This window comes from Crotalus tigris, unplaced genomic scaffold (genome assembly GCF_016545835.1).
Source record: "Crotalus tigris isolate CLP2741 ecotype Arizona unplaced genomic scaffold, ASM1654583v1 scf7180000018436.2726382, whole genome shotgun sequence".
In the NCBI taxonomy this organism is placed as follows: domain Eukaryota; kingdom Metazoa; phylum Chordata; class Lepidosauria; order Squamata; family Viperidae; genus Crotalus; species Crotalus tigris.
The window spans coordinates 490,436-507,139 of record NW_024097002.1 but is presented as its reverse complement, the minus strand read 5'-3'; the positions used below and the strand labels follow the sequence as shown (position 1 = coordinate 507,139).

The following is a 16,704-nucleotide window of genomic DNA, read 5'->3' as shown; positions in this document are numbered from 1 at the left end:
ATTTAAAAAAAGACTATGTGAAGTTTGAAAATTTCAATATATTGCAAGTTACGATAGATCAAGGAAAAAAAGTAAGAAGTTGGATTTTTTTTTGTTTAAATTTCTTAAAATATTGTTATTTTCTTATTGCTTTGGGCATTTTTAGCTGACAAACTATACATTAACATTTTATGAGATGGTTTAAAATTAGAATCCAAAATTAATTTTAAGAACAATGCCTAGTACTAATGATAGACTGATGGTAAGGCAATGAGGTAAATTAAAATAAAGTTGTTTTTATTGTTTTCCCAAAGTTGCAACAGGTGATTCAATTTGTAATTTTTTATGGAAATACAGTTCATCAGAAATTTTGCATTCTCTGCCCCATGAATCATCTAAACCAGTGTTTCTCAACCTTGTGAACTCCCAGAATACTCCACTGTGATTGGCTGAGGAATTCTGGTAGTAGAGGTCCATCCATCTTAAAGTTGCCCAACTTGAGAAATACTAATCTAAACTGTTCATGCACGACTTGTAAGACAAAGACAAGTTTGCCCAGCCTGCACATTTTTTGGGAAAACCTATTCATTTGCCTGCTGAAAAAAAAAATTATAATAAGCATGTACACAGTCTTCAAGCAAGAGAAGAAAAACAGCAAGAAAAAAAATGGAAAGGACAGATATAGGGAACTTACTTTAAACCCTAAAGGCATAAAATACTTAAAAAATACCAGACAAGATGGGTGGCACACAAATCTAATAAATATATACACACATAAATACTGAAGTTGCTGAAAATGAAACAGTGACTTGTTTATATAGGAAAAAAAACCCTCTAATTTTAAAAAAATCTTCTCCAAAATCCTTCTGATTTAGATAGCTTTCAAGTTTAATAACTTTAATAGTTAGCTTTTAAGTTTTTTACCTTTAAGTTTATAACCTTAAAAATGTTCAACTGGGGTAATCTGAAAGTGACTTTCAATTCAAGTAAAGATAAGACTATCAGCCAGAGTATGTTGTGGTGAAAAAAACACAACACAAACAACTGCAATATTAGGGGATCCTTTATATTATCTAAGTAGCACGATGGCTTAGTGGTTAAGATGCTGGGCTTATCAGCTGGAAAAGCTGACAGCCCAGATTTGAGACCTGAGCATCGCTGGACCAGGTGAGCTCCCACCTTCGCCTAGTTCAGGGGTCCTCAAACTTCCCACTTTAAGACTTGTGGGCTTCAACTCCCAGAATTCCCCAGCCAGCCATTCTGGGAGTTGAACTCCACAAGTCTTAAAGTGGCCAGGTTGAGGACCCCTGGTCTAGTTCCTGCCCATCTAGCAGTTTGAAAGCATGCAAATGCGAGTAGATTAATAGATACCACTTTGGTGAGAAGGAAAACAGCATTTTGTGATGTCATACTGTCCACATGACTGCAGAAACATCTTCGGATAGCGCTGGCTCAATGGCCCTTGAAACAGAGATGAGCACTGCCCCCTATAGTCAGTTATGACAGTGGAGTAAAATCCGCAGGGACTCCTTTCCTTTTCCTTATATTATCTAGTCCTTTGCTCAAGGAAGGCAGTGAGAGTTTTGTTTCTAAAGGCAGTGAATATTTAAAACCAAATTATTGATTCCATTGCAAAGTTGATTTCATATCAATATGCACATGAATGTAGCATATACTGCACACTGGGTGCACACATAACAAGATGCTTTTTCTAACAATCTATTAAAATCTATCATTTTATTCTTTGGATCCCAGTTTCCCTCTGGAAAATAAAGAACAAGCTTCGTTAAAACCTTCTTCAAGCACTAATTTCAACTTCAATAGGAAGAAACAAAAGAGGTAGTATTCCTCACACTATAACACTACTAATGCAGCATCAAGCAGATGAGCTCTGTTCTTACTATGTATCTTTCAATGAGTAGGGTATTTTATCCTTGGGCATTGACAGTTATACCTGTACGTGGTAGATTTTTCTGTGTTTTAATCCTTGTCAATTGCCCAGAGTCACTTGTGTGAAATGGATGACTATATAAATGTAATAAATAAATATAAATCAAAATTCTAGAGGAGAAAGGCCTCTCCCATATCTTAATTAACTGGTTTTTCTAAACTGGTACCTGTAATTGCTTTCTTCTCTCCTTTCTCCAGCTTGGCTTGGGGGAATTCAATATTTCCACCATGTTCCATTGGCTGCTCTGCTCTTTTCATTGCTGTGCCTTTAAAGCTCATCTGAAGTTGACTGGTATATTTCTCATGCTGAAAAGGAAAGGAAAGAAACTTGGTGTGCATACTCTGAAATGCACAGGAAGTCACAAAGAAAGGTCATTTTGTAAGGTAGATGGTGAAAAGGAATTTGTATCAGGAAAATAACTAAGAAATATTGTAACACCTATTTTTCCAGAGTTTTGGTTCCAATCCTAATCTCTGTATCAAATTTTAGAAAAGTAACAAGTTTTGAATTAGGAAGATTCAGCAAATATCTTTTTGGCCACTGAACAGTAATTTCTGAAATGATGCAGAAGCAGAAGGAACAAGAAACACAAGTGGTTCCTGTTCTTTCACACATGTCTAATTTTAAGCAAAATACCTTTAACCTCTCCCCACCGCACCTGATTCAGGAAGATAAAGAGCTCATTTTTCATAGGATTACCTTGTTCACTGGCTTCAGCAGAAAAACCAGATATATCAATGGACCACAACTGACTATTCCTTTAAATGATGATGATGATGATGATGTTAGAAGGGACCTTGGAGGTCATAGAGTCCAACCCCCTGCTCAGGCAGGAAACCCTACACCATTTCGGACAAATGGCTGTCCAGTCTCTTCTTAAAAACTTCCAGTGTTGGAGCATTCACCGCTTTTGGAAGCAGGTTGTTCCACTGGTTAATTGTTCTGTCAGGAAGTTTCTCCTCAGTTCCAGGTTGCTTCTCTCCTTGAGTATTACTCAAGTATTACTCAATGATTTATTTTTATTTTTTATTTATTTGTATATTATTTACAAATAACTCAAGATAGCAAACATATCTACCCCATCTTCCTCCTCCTATTTTAGCCACAACAACAATCCTGTGAGGTGGGTTGGGCTGAGGGAGAGTAACTGTCCAAAGTCATCCAGCTGGCTTTCATGGCTAAAATTCAGCTTCGACTTGAACTCATAGTCTGCTCCTTTCTAGCCTGCTTTAAGCACTAGACCAAACTGGCCTAATAAGAACAAGCTAGAAATATACAAGGATGAAACTAAATTATAAAGTATTTTTGCTGCCAAACATGGAACAGGAGGCCAAACCTACCCTTTAGGCAACTACTTTCTTGCATGTAACATTAAATCTTGGTGTAGAGTTACATGCAAATCTACCCCAGGAAAATCTTGGCATACAGGAAAAGCTTGACTCTGTTGCAGTGGAGATGCAAACAAACAAGAGGCAAGGTACAGAGATGAGTTCATTTCAGTAGCTTAGTAGCTGAATTCATTTAATTTTTCACTTAATTTTCAGAGACAAAATCAATAGGTAAACTTTAGGAATCTTTGGTTGTTTGGATGAAAACATTTGGAGCAAATTTGGAGAAAGGTAAAGAGTGGTATAATCCACTGCTGAAAGTAAGTCACTAAGTCCATTTTAAATTGCTGTTTTTTGCCAAAATAGTCCCATTAGCTTCTCACCGAAATTCGGGTAAGGTTATCAATCAGTACTGCTATAAAGCCTATGATTCATGTTTTCTGACCAACAATGGCATTAGTGCAATGAAAGATGCCATCTTTCCTGCAAAGCATATTTTCTCAGAGTTGGGTAATCAAAACAAAGCTTATAGCCTACATCCCTACTTTGTCCGAGCCAAGATTTCTCAATGTTTATAGTTGATTTGTTTTAATAAATCAAGTCTCTAGAACTCAAGACTACCAGTAAAAGCCTGAAAATGTGAAGGAATCCTGTCTTGAGGGCTAGGTGGAACATTAAGTTATCACTCAGGATTTGGCAAAGTGCAGAACTGCCTTCAAGGAGATTTAGATTATTTCTTAATCTTAATCTAAGATTATTTCAGCATATTATGTTGGTAATTTCTCATGGGAAAGTTTTGTGGAAATATATGGGAGAGGTAGTAATCTGCATCTGAGAAAGATTAGCAGATCTTTCACATCAATGAAGCTTAAGAAAACATTTAAACTGACTGTGCTTGGTTCCATGCTGGGTTTTCTGAGGACCAACACATGAAAAGTTCATTCCAATTATTATTACATGAACTCGGATTTCAGTGATTTTCAAAGCATTCATTTTTGTAATTTACCTGAATATAATGTATTTTGGGAAATATTTCTCGAACTGTAAACTGCACTGCAAAATTTGGAAAAGTGCAGTTTTCACATCTAACTGCATTCTAATTTATACACAAGTTTAGAAAATGAGAATTGGGCATTTGAACAAACAAAAATAAGAACAAGCATTTTACCAAATTGACTACGTGGCTACCTAGACCTGTATTACAGGATTTTTTTTTTTTAATGACAACCACTTTCCATTATCTTCTATACTTGGTCCTTATTTAAAAGAAAGTTCTTTAGGACTGAACTTAACACTTTTATGTATAAAATCTATACTGAGCTGTTACTCTGTTAATGACCTAGGACTACAATTCTTCAAGAATTCTGGTCCTTTCTTCCTCTCTTGCTTCCCCCTCCCCTTTTTTTTAACAACCTATGTAAAAGATGGCAAAAATACAATAAAGTATAGTAGCACTGATGAAGGTCAACTAAATTCCAGGCAGAATTCTCCACTAAAACCATAGTTTACATATTTTGAGGGTTTTTTTTTCACTTTGCCACTTAAAAGGGAACACAGATACTTACTTTTAGCACTTCTTCTGGAACCTTGTGCTGGATATGTTCTAGGACATACATGTTTGCATGTAGAAAAAGTATTAAGGAAAAATGCAGCTTCAGAAGAATTCAGACATAGGTTAACAGTAACTTCAGGCGATGCATCATTCACACAAACAAACAAATCCCATCTCTTTTGGGATTATTTTAAGCAGAGATAGGCAAGATATTACCACATGAAGCCTTTCAAACATTTCAAGGCTACAAAGTTGGATGAAGATTAGAGTATAAAAGTAAACTTAAAAGAGGTGAAAAACCATGACTGATTATTAAAGCTGTTATTAAAGGATTAAGATATGGTTCATGCAATTAATACTGGTTAATTATCAGCATTTGCGAAGGCAAACAGACACAACTTGATTTCTTTTTCAGTCAAATGATTTATCATAACTGAAGATCATAAAAAAGAGAATTTAGCTATGAGCATTATTGCAAAACTTGGAAGAAGGCTTTACTTGAAGGTAATTTTTGTTTCTAAAGTGTATTAAAGTGTTTCATATAAGCACTTTCCTTTATTTAGAACAAAAATATTAATTCTAATAATAATAGCAAAGCAACAATGCCTTCTCTAAAAACTGACTGAATCTAAAATCTTCCCTGTAGGGTAGCCCAAGCTATCCAGTGCTCTAACAGGAAAGAATGAATGAATCAACATCACATGAGATTGATGATAAAGTTACAATATCACTCCTTTCCTTGTCCCCTCTCCTTTTCTTACATATATTCATTAAGCTACAATACACACTAACTATACTTAAACTGACCAAAGGAACTCAGGAGGCCAACAGTGACCACATCAATTTGGATATATATTTGCAATACCAGTCATTAATGGACTATAATGGAAAATTGTTCATTAAAGTCATTTTTTAACATTAGTAGTTAGCAGCAAAAGCTACAACTTACACATTCCAGAAAGTTTGCAAACACTAGTACATGTCCCATTAATTACCAGAAATGAATAGTAAAAGAGGAGAGGACACCAGAAAGTAACACCTATCTAGTTCAACAATGACTGGTAACTAAGATGGTATGTCAACCATAAAACTGGTCTAAATTAAAACTTAAGTCTCCCTTCATTCCACTCAAAGAATGTCCATTTCTCTAGGCTGCTGTAAAGCAATAGTTTCTTGGGAAAAGAGATGCCAATTAAAATTAAATTAAAACTGCCCAGAGTCAAGCAGATATTTAAATGGGCAGTGTATAAATTTGATTAATAAATACAATGACTTTTAGAAATTTGATCTTTGTATTGGCTTAGTTGATAGATGAAATTAATCTTTCTGAGCAATGAAAGATTGCTTTCACAGGTTACATCAAGTGCAGCTTTACTCTTTCCTTCATTGCTCATGATTTCCCAGCAGAAAGAAATATTAATGCACCAAGGAACCTGCCTACTCTAACAAACAGGGATAGTGTTGGATGCTTCCCAAAATAGTGGCTTAATTCTTCAAGAGTGCCATGTTGTCTGTGGTGCACAGCTGGGGAGCCAATGCTGTTGATATGTTCTGTGACTGCAGTGAACAGAGCGCATCTCCTTATTCAATCTCTGCTTGATGACAGCTCCTGGCAAGACCTCTCTCTTCTGCTCTGCAGTATTCAAGAATTAAAATATTTATTTCTAGGATGGTGGATCTTCCTTATAAAATCAGTCTTTTGGTTAATGAGGTCCTATCTCCACAGAGCCATGAAGGAAAGAAGGCAGAGGCTTAGGGTGGCACTATCAAAAGCAAAATTTCACAAAGAAATTTGTCCAGAAACAATGGACAAATATTCTAAAATACACTATGAGAGCTCTTAGTTAAAAAGAAAAAGAACATCTAAGCCAGGGGTCCCCAATCCCCAGTCCATGGACCAGTATCAGGCCATGGCATACCAGCAACCAGTCCACACAAACAAGCAAAGCCCCATCCGCGGGATGCAGGCAGCACACAAAACCATGCACCCTCTGGTCCGCGGAACTGGTCCCTGATGCCCAAAAGGTTGGGGACCTCTAATCTAAGCAGCAAAAAGCTCAGAATTCTACAATTAAATTGGTGGTCATTTTCTGAAAGCTCTCCTATTCAAAAGCTTGTAGGAATACATCTGGAGATCTGTATATCTCATTCAAGCAACTGATAAAATCAGGGCTTGACTGAAACTGTTATCCAAATAAAGTTGCTTCTTAAGAAATCTTGAAGCTTGACTATTCTACATACCTCTATCAATGGAACTTGAACTGACTAGTTATATTCAAGCAAAGGAATGCAACTATTGCATCTCCAATATGCTTCTATCTGACATGATCATCCTTTTCCAGCAAACTTTCATTAGAATGCACATGGAGTGGTGGAAAAGGAAGGGGATGACTGTTTAGCTAGCAGCATCACTCAAATCAACTGCTAATCACAACTTGCTCCTCCTCCAACAACAAAAATAGCAAACTGCCACATGCAATATCTCATTTGGATCAGTTTGTAATCTTGAAAACCTGGCATGAATTGCAGACTAGCCAGGCTTTTTATTCCTAACCAGAAACACTCAACATGTGGGACATCCCCACAGGAAAAAAAAAGTAATTGTAATGAAGGATGACAATAGCAAGATTTGCACAGGCTCATGTTACAGTTCCAGAACATAGTTGGCCTGCATTTTCTCAAAAGAGTGGGGAACAGGAGGAAATTAAGGATGCCAGAAAAAGCAGGACAAGATTGTTAATATTACTTAAAAAAAACAGTAACAAAGCAAGGACAAGCTATATTCTGGCTACAGTATTGTTGGCTACAGTGAACAGATGTGTGCATGAGAACTCTGCTGACTCAGGGAATGTAAAAATGGAGTAATATATAAAGAATCAAGGGAGAAGGGAACTTAGTGGGGGTGGTTTTCTCTTTTTTGTTTCTTCATGCTGATAGTTCAGTAGAAAAGGAATAAAATGAGCTGAATTTGAGCATATGACTTTGTTTTTAGAGATTCAATTTCAGTAAAACTCTCCAGTTTTCTCTCCTCTCTCCAGCATGCATGCAGACACACACGTAATTTCAGACAGTCTTATATCTGCTGCCAATACCAAAATGTCAACCATGCTTTAATCTAGTCTTGAAAAAAAAAGGTTCCTTGTCAAGAAAAGAACATATGACAGCAGTGCCTGGGCTTGCACCCTAAAACACAATGCTAAACTCAAAGAAAAAGAAAAACTCAGAATTTAAGAATGGTATAGATTGTGGCATAATTCTGGAAGTTGTTGACTAATGGGGAAGAGAATTTAAGCCCTGATCTGAGTTTTGCATTCAGGTTGGTTATTGAGAAAAGACTGATGGGAAAGCTATGATGAGAATAAAACTGCAAGTGTCAAGCTATTTAACCTGGAAACAAGCTGTTTTGTGACAGAATAAGCCATATTCTGCACATCCCAAATCCCTTCTCAATAACAACATAAAAAGGGATGAATTAGTCTCCAATAGTCAAAAGTATCTTAAACCCGGAAGCAAGCAAATATAAAGGATAAAAGATGAATTTTATTTTAGAAAGTGGTGTGGGAAAGATAAAGTAATAAATTTGCATAACATAACCAAGAGTAATCACAAAAAATGTTTTCAAATACTCTTGTGGAGTAAATTGGCCCACTTATTGTTTTCCAGACCAACTTGCATCTTAGAATAGCACAGTGGTTCTCAACCTGTGGATCGGGACCCCATTTGGGGTCGAACGACGATTTCACGTGGTTGCCAAACAACGCAGTCCGCCATTTTTTTCCCCCTTTTCCTTAGCTGTGCTACTCCCTTTCATTCTATTGGCTTTTGAAAGCCAATAGAATAGACTCTCTTGAATAGAATCTAATTCTATTGGCTTTCAAAAGCCAAAAGGAATTGTCCAGGCTGTCTCTGCCCTGCTGAGCCTGCCAAAAGTCCCATTCTGCAAATGGTGCTGCACCAGTTGAGTAGTCCTCGACTTACGACTGGTTGAGTAGTCCTCGACTTACGACCAGTTGGGGGTCGCGGCATTAAAAAGGTTGAGAACCACTGGAATAGCAGCAACTAGCAATATATTCCTCTGCACTTATAATATAAACTAATGTGGTCTCCGAGTAACTCTCAGGTGGAAAAACATATGTATTATATTTTGAAGACACATTTCAGAAATAATCCTAAACGTAGAAGGGTAGAGTTTCCAACCTCATAAAGCTTGTGCTTAGAAAGAAATATGCTGCACTCTTTGTCCACATCAGACTATTTGCTCACCAGAACCAGCACTGAGTATACTGATTTAATACCAAGATACAGTTTACAAATCTTTCCAAAAAGAGTTAAGTACGGGCATATCTTCATCTCATAAATAATGACAAGGTGTTATAAATTGCAATTCTTATCTAGACAATATAAACATGCCTACAAAAACAGAATATTGTTACTGCCAAGAGAAGATCCACCAAAACCTTTCAACAGGAAAATCCTCACACTGAAGTTAATAAAAATCAGCTGTTTCATCAAGCTCAAAACCGAACCCATTTTCAGTTTTGCCAAGCCTCTCCCTCCCATGCAAAGGACCAAAGATAAATTCCACAAACCTCTTTGTTGAAGGCTCAGTGAAACAAATATTAATAAGCTGCTTTTCTTGTTAAGAGCTCCATTTATATACTACAGGTGGATCTCTTTAAGGACCACTTGTTTAGCGACCATTTAAATAAGTAGTACTTACAACTGGTCCTTGAAATTTCAGCCATTGCAATACCCCTGCAGCCACATAATCATGATTTGCGACCTTGTTTGCTGGCTTCTCACAAATAAAATCAATAGGGAAGCTATCAGGAAATCAGAAGCCACAGTCATGTGAGGTCCTTGCTTAACAACCCTTGCAATCCTTGTTTAACTATGGCAACCTGGTACATGGCATCACACTTTTCAATTGCATCACTTAGTGACATAAATGCCGATCCAATTATCGTAATTACCATAGTTGTGAAGACTACCTATATACTAACCGCAAACAAACCATAGGTAACTTGGCATGAAGTATAAACACTTCCATTGAATGAGACCATTCAAATTTGCTCTAGGGAAATCCAAAGTGCTATCCTCCCAACAATCTTTAGGCTGAGAAATAACAAAAACTACAATAATACAATACAATACAAGTAATACAATACAATAATCAAAACTACAGTTCATGCCTGAGTGGGACTTAAGCCTGGATCTCCCCAGTTCTAATCTGACCCCAGACTAACTCTCAGCAACAAAAGAGCATATATATATATTTAAGCTCATGTTGGTGATATTCCAGGTGGAATGCAATTCATACAATTAGACTTAGTGAATTTCAATTTTATAAGAAATAACACAGTGTTTTTCTTAAAACAATGAATCCTGAACCTTGAAGAGATTGTGCATCTATGCCTCTACGACACATCCTAAAGGATATCATAACCGAAACGAATCACATCATTCAGTTTTAGCGTGATGTACTTCTGGTCAGGGATTCGTATGTCGTTCACAAAGGTCTGTGGAAAAGAAAGACAAAAATATCATTCAAGTGACATGTGAGGAGGAAGAAGTCAGTGTGGAGAAGTTTAGAGATGAAAGTAGCTTTACCAAATTTCTATTTTCTGCCAATCAACTGGTACCTCTTTCTTTCTTTCCTTCCCACATACAATTCCCTATTATTTCGTGCTTGGTTGATTGGCCCCTTTCTCTGTTGCTGAAAGTAGCTTCAGCAAAAGACTGCATTTAAAAACAAAAACAGGCAAACACGTTTTGTCAGCCGTACAAAGCATTTGATAGAGCAACTGAGGCAATACCACAAAGCTATTTTTCCAAACCATAAAAGCTCCCTTATTGCATTTTTTGGGCTAAAGAGCAAGCCTTGTAAAACTTCAAAGAAAGCAACTTCACAAACTTAACATATACTTTTAAAAACATTTAAAAACTTATGTCAGTTAATCTTTATAACAGATACAAATTTATAACAGGCTGGTTAGGATTATCCACATAGTGAAAACAGGAAAGAGGACCCCAGAGAGGAACAGCCACTTGCCTTAATCCATGGCTGAAAAGGAATTTGGACCAAGCATCTCTTCCTTAACCACTAGACAACAGAAGTACTGAAAGTGCTTAAATTTATTCCAAACAATTGCAAGAAGTACATATTGCATGTCATAGTACATCTCAAACCCCCAGAGAGTTAAGTATGATAAATATAGAGAACTGTCTTCATGTATAATTGCATTATACTAAAGATTTCTCCGTCAAGTCAAGTAACATGACACTCCAGGTTACATTTGTTTTTTGTGATTGACTCCGTCTCTGCTCACAATTGCTGAAAACTGATGACGTGGTTTTTTGCCACTTTTCATATAGGAAATATATAAAAACAAGTAGTGAACACTACTTTGAAAAGATTTAATTTTGTTCAGAACATAAAAAGCTGCCCAGAGTTGCTCTGGATAATGAATGAGTGGCATAAAAAGTTATAAACAAATAAGTCCTAGCTCACAGGATTATTTTAAAAAAAAAAAACTTGGTACAACTATGACCACTCTATCACTTTCCATCTACTGTACCCCTCATCATACCCCATCTTAACTTTAAACTTTATTACTGTCAAAGACAAGCATATAATCCTGAGCTCTAAAATACTGTCCATTTCAGTTTTAACAGTTGAAACAGTTCAACAGCTTAAAGTAATTATTTGTCTTCTTCACAATACTTTATTAAAAAATGTACTTTATTTATTCAGGGTGCTGCACCCAAACATTTATCAGTGATGTAAGATTCATTGAGAGGCATCAGTATTGCAAAATGTGTTAAACAATGTGAGAGGACTGCAAGGAGAGTAGGAAGAATTTGGAAAAACCATCCAGCTGAAGAATTTGTAATCAATTATACTGTATGTATAATGACAGCGTACATCAATGGCTTTATCCTTGATACCGGTAGCTAGAGGAAGGAATACTCTGCAATTTGATAAGCCAACTATAACAAATAACTTCTACTCTTCTGTAAATGGGATTGCTTTGAAAATGTTTTCAGATGCCAGACTCTAGGTGAAATCCAAACTTTTAAGTAAAATCTACCCAAGGATCCAGGAAGGCAAAGGCAAGCAGAGAACATGGTTTTTTGGGGGGGGGGGGGCTATTATTTTAACGTGATTGGAAACACAGGCAAGCCATGCCAAGAAGAACAGCTGTATTTGGACCAGAATTCTCAAAACTAGAAAAAATTGTTTTACAGAAGGGGCTGGCAGCAACCAGGCCCAGGAAATTATCTGCAGCCAGACCTTCAGAGGTGGTGCAGATTTAACTTCATTTGAGCTTTTTTAAAAGTGGGGAAGAGAAATGTCAAGGAAAAGGCTCTCTCCAGAGGACTTTTAACTATCTCACTATGATTGTAGTCAAGAGACATCATCTATCAACAAAAATCTAGTGCAGAAACAGTATTCTCCTTCTCCCTTCAGTTAGAAGATGCAGCTCACCAAACAGGCTTGTACAATCTATTTTACCTGCTTTTCTCTGTCCACAAGAATTTATTTTTTTTTGTCATTCTGGGCTGGGAGTTAGCTATATCCACAACAGCATCTATATTGTTTTCTACACACTATTTCACTAACCCTGATTATGTCCAATTTGCTGTTCAAATAATGGGCTAGAACTGAGTCTCAGGCAAATCTTTTTCCTGCTCCTACCTTTCCCTTGGGAGATATAAGAATATGAGTCAATGTTCTGCTTCTTTGTAGTTTTTTCTGTTCTTCCTTGCAGAAACAGACTTCAACCAAAAACTGGAACATTAAGATCAAAATGAAACTGCCTCTTTCTCACTAAACTTGGGTGGCTTTGCAAAGCAAATAGATGCTCATTGCATGTCCCTAAGTCCATCTTTTTCATTGTAAGAGATGCACGTTCTACAGCAACAATAGCAGCACTCCTAGAACATCTGGCAGTCATTTTCTCCCGATACCACAGGCACACTGAAGTTTATCCTGTTCCTCATGACTATTCAGTGCAATGGTGCACTGTCCTCTTAAAACAAAGGAGAGAATAAGGAACACAATATGTTTGGGACACAACTGAGATTTTCCAGATTATACTGAACCATATTTGCTGCTGACCTTGGTGCCTGATGCTGCTGGCACTTGTAGCTCAGGGGCCAAAGGTTCCCTCCCTTTTTCCCCTCTTCATGATGGGAGACTGAAGAGAGGGCAGCTACTAAGCTTCTGGCAGCAGCTAATTCACCATCTGCTTTTAACCATTCCCTTCTGTAAATATCTAAAGTACCCCTCCCCAACCCAATTCTGTCATAAACTAAAATCTCCCTGTTCATGAGATTATATCCAATACTAATATGCAAAATAATCAGACCTAGCTCTGAATATACAGTACAGTAAGATAATGCGATGTTTCAGATTCAAAAGCAAAAACATGTTTTGAAACTCATGGCAGACGTGTAGAACTGCCATGAACTTGTTGGGAAATTTTTAAATCAAATATGTATAAATCAAATATGTATTATTATTGTTGTTGTTGTTGTTGTTGTTGTTATTCCAGGATTGTACAGCTGTTGCAGCTGCAGAGGGCAGGCATGCAATCCTAGCAAATGATGCAGATATTTAGGAATTTCTGACAATTATGTGAGCCCCCAGGGTTGAAGCAAATTTTCCCCTTTAAATCCAATGCATTGTGTAGCCCTCTAAGATGAGATATTTCTGTAAGATAGTTAGGGAGTGGATATTTTTTTCATGAATTCCTTATGATCCCACTTCATCTTGACTTCTGCTTTGGATGATGAATTCCTACTCTCCTAATGATCTCCTTGAAATAACAAGTGCCTACACCTACAAGCCAAGAGGATTATAATACTGTAAATCTCTTTGGCACCAACAAGAAAACTATAAAGGTCAAAATAAGAGTGCTTTACTTTCTGAAGTGTAATTGTCAAGCAGGCACAAAAAGCTGCAAAGCACTGCTACCTACTTCAGGTTATGTTAGATACACCAGAAAAATGTGGTCTTCTGTAGCAGTATTTATCAATCTGACAACTTTGCAAATATGTTGGCTTTCAACAATTGTAATTTGCAATCTATAAGACCTTTAGAGCTGAAGTCAGCACATGTGGAAAATGCTAAGATAGGGAAGGCTGATTACAATACCTAAAAGCCACTGAGATAGCCAAGAATATAAACAAAGACAAATAAAAGAGGTAATAAAGATCTTGCCGGGGATACACTCAAAGCCCTTGCTCTTGAAATTAGACTGTGTACCTAATAAGCAACACTCTTGTCATACACAAAAATCATAACTCTAGTCTTTCTAATTAGCATTTTACAATGATTCTTCCAGCTTGCATATGTCAGAAAATAACCTATCCTTTTTTTCTATTGAAACAGCATGGTTTTGACTACAAAGTTGTGCTTTTCCCATAAAAGATGTCACTCATTCCTCAAATTGCTTGGATCTACTTGGGTCAACTAGAGTACTACAATGGACTCTTTGAGGAGCTACCCCAAAGAAGGAAGAACTACCCTGTTAATCAGTACATGGAAAGATGACCAGATTATACTTATGCTGAATGATATGCAGGGATCACTAATTTCTTAATGGGCTTGGTTCAAAATGTTAAAGATCTAATTGGATATCTATATCATAGAAACCCTATTCAGCATCAAAAGCTGTTCTAAGAATATCTCATTTGCAGAAGCAGACAGAGGAAACGGTCCTTCCCTGAACACGTTGCTTCCAAACTGTTGTGATTCTGGATATATAATTGGTCTCAATTCATTTAAGCTTCTTCTTCTTTTGGGGGGGGGGGGTGAGACAGAAGTTATTATTTTTATTTTAATACAAGTATACAAATTGTCAAGATGTCAACATTCTCCTCATACAACTGACACTTCTTTATCTTGAAATGTAATCTTTTCCTTTTTTATGTACAATAGACCAAACTAAGTGCCTGATGCAGTCCATCAACTTGTTTCAATGGGAACAAGATTCCCCACAAGTAGCCTGAAGTTCTCAAATACAAGTCCTAAGATTATCAAACATATCAAGGAGATGCCTGCTGGACAAAGCCCGTGATCAGAAACAAATGGAATCTGATCAAGGAGGCAGATCACCTCGAGCTGATTAGTGCAGAGGTCCCCAACCTTTTGGGCACCAGGGACTGGTGCCACAGTGAAAGATTTTTTTGCGGACCATAGGGGGTGTGATTTTGAATAATGCCTGCATCCCGAGGATAGAGCTTTGCTTGTTGGCATGCTTCAGAGTGGTGCCGGTCTACAGGCCGGGGGTTGGGGACCCCTGGATTAGTGCATTTTCTCAGCAGCGCTTCATGCAAGGAAATCTTGGGAATCCTCAATGTCACAAGCTGGTTTCACCCGCAATGTCACCTCAATCTTGCTCTCAATGTTAAAAGACAGTGTTAGTAAGAGTTTCAGAGAGAGAAAACCTACAGGCCCTGACTCCCTTATTCCTTTCCATTGGCCTCAGATTATATTTTCCCATAACTTGGGGGCAGGAAAAAAAGTAGAGTGGATGACCTTAAAATGGGTTAATGTAATCTGAGAAAATAAGAAAACTTTTAAAACGTCTCCAAAGTGAAGGGAAGGAAAGAGGAGAAAGAAACCTGAAAAGCTTGGTGCACATTTTCAGCTCCGAGGCTCCTGCTCACTCTAAAGTTTTTCACGTGGGGCTTTGAGGCATTTAAAAAAGGCCTCTCCCATAATGTAACAGTTTTATTTTCATCTTTCCTGTGTGTTATTCTTGACTGTTATCTGCCTCATGATTAAAAGGCATAATTCCAATGATAATCCTCTTGTACCTATCAACTAATGAACATGCAATAAAGGAGGCAGATAAATGATTATTGAAATATCCAAATAATTTTATGTTACTCGTTTTGTACAAAAATAAAGCTGTATCAGCTAGTCTTTAAAAAGTCAAGTTTTAGTATTGCTCTTATACCACTCTAAAGTTTATCCTAATAGCAAACAACTTGAACAAGGTCAAAGGTAATATTTAAATACATTTTATATAAGTCATTCATTTCATACCCTACTCTAAATTCAATACTTGTATTTCAAGTACACAAAGCCACAAAATACCTCATCCCAGCTCCAGATTCAATACTCCAGACTGAGCAGCCACATTCTTTAACAAGAAATAACATACTTATGTGAGCAATTCTGTGTCAGCTTCCTATTAATAACATATCTCCTATTGCTTATGTTATCAGAACAATGTGGTATTTTTCCTAAAACAGCGTATTTCTCCTAGTAGATACTCACATTTGGTCAAAACTCAGGTTTTCTGGTTTTGTAATTTTTAGGTAAAATTACTCATATGATATTATTTATCTGCTATAACAAGCATTCCCAACCTGTTATTTTCCAGCTATGCTATAATTGTTGTTGTTAATTGCGAAGTCGTGTCCGACTCATCACAACCCCATGGACAACGTTCCTCCAGGTCTTCCTGTCCTCCCCCATCTTCTGGAGTCCATTTAAGTTCACACCTACTGCTTCAGTGACTCCATCCAGCCACCTCATTCTCTGTCGTCCACTTCTTCTATTGCCCTCAATCTTTCCCAGCATTAGGCCCTTCTCCAGTGAGTCCTTCCTTCTCATTATGTGGCCAAAGTATTTGAGTTTCAACTTTAGGATCTGATGCTATAATTAAACTCTCCAAATTCTCAGTTTATGTAGCTGAATTTTTGGACTGATAGTACAACATATCTGGATGATACTATGGTTGAGAACTCATTACTGAAATTCACTATATAAACAGTACATCAATATATCAGAAACATTTATATATTGCTACTTAAAATAATGTAAAATATGCAGTTAAACAGTTAAAAATTCCAAACAGGAGATTAAAAAACAAACA

General features: G+C 37.0%; 1 protein-coding gene across 7 annotated transcripts in view; it reads right to left on the bottom strand.

Annotated features, from left to right (window-relative positions):
* The window catches only part of CEP170B (centrosomal protein 170B), a 66,678-nt gene that overhangs the window by 35,689 nt on the left and 14,285 nt on the right, over positions 1 to 16,704 (bottom strand). For all 7 annotated transcript variants that reach the window (XM_039352528.1, XM_039352529.1, XM_039352523.1 and 4 more), the window contains exons 4-6: positions 10,251 to 10,329; positions 4,824 to 4,882; positions 2,097 to 2,235 (exon numbers count right to left, since the gene is read on the bottom strand). In XM_039352528.1, coding sequence (XP_039208462.1) covers positions 2,097 to 2,235; positions 4,824 to 4,882; positions 10,251 to 10,329 — 277 coding nt within the window. The remainder of the gene's footprint in view (positions 1 to 2,096; positions 2,236 to 4,823; positions 4,883 to 10,250; positions 10,330 to 16,704) is intronic.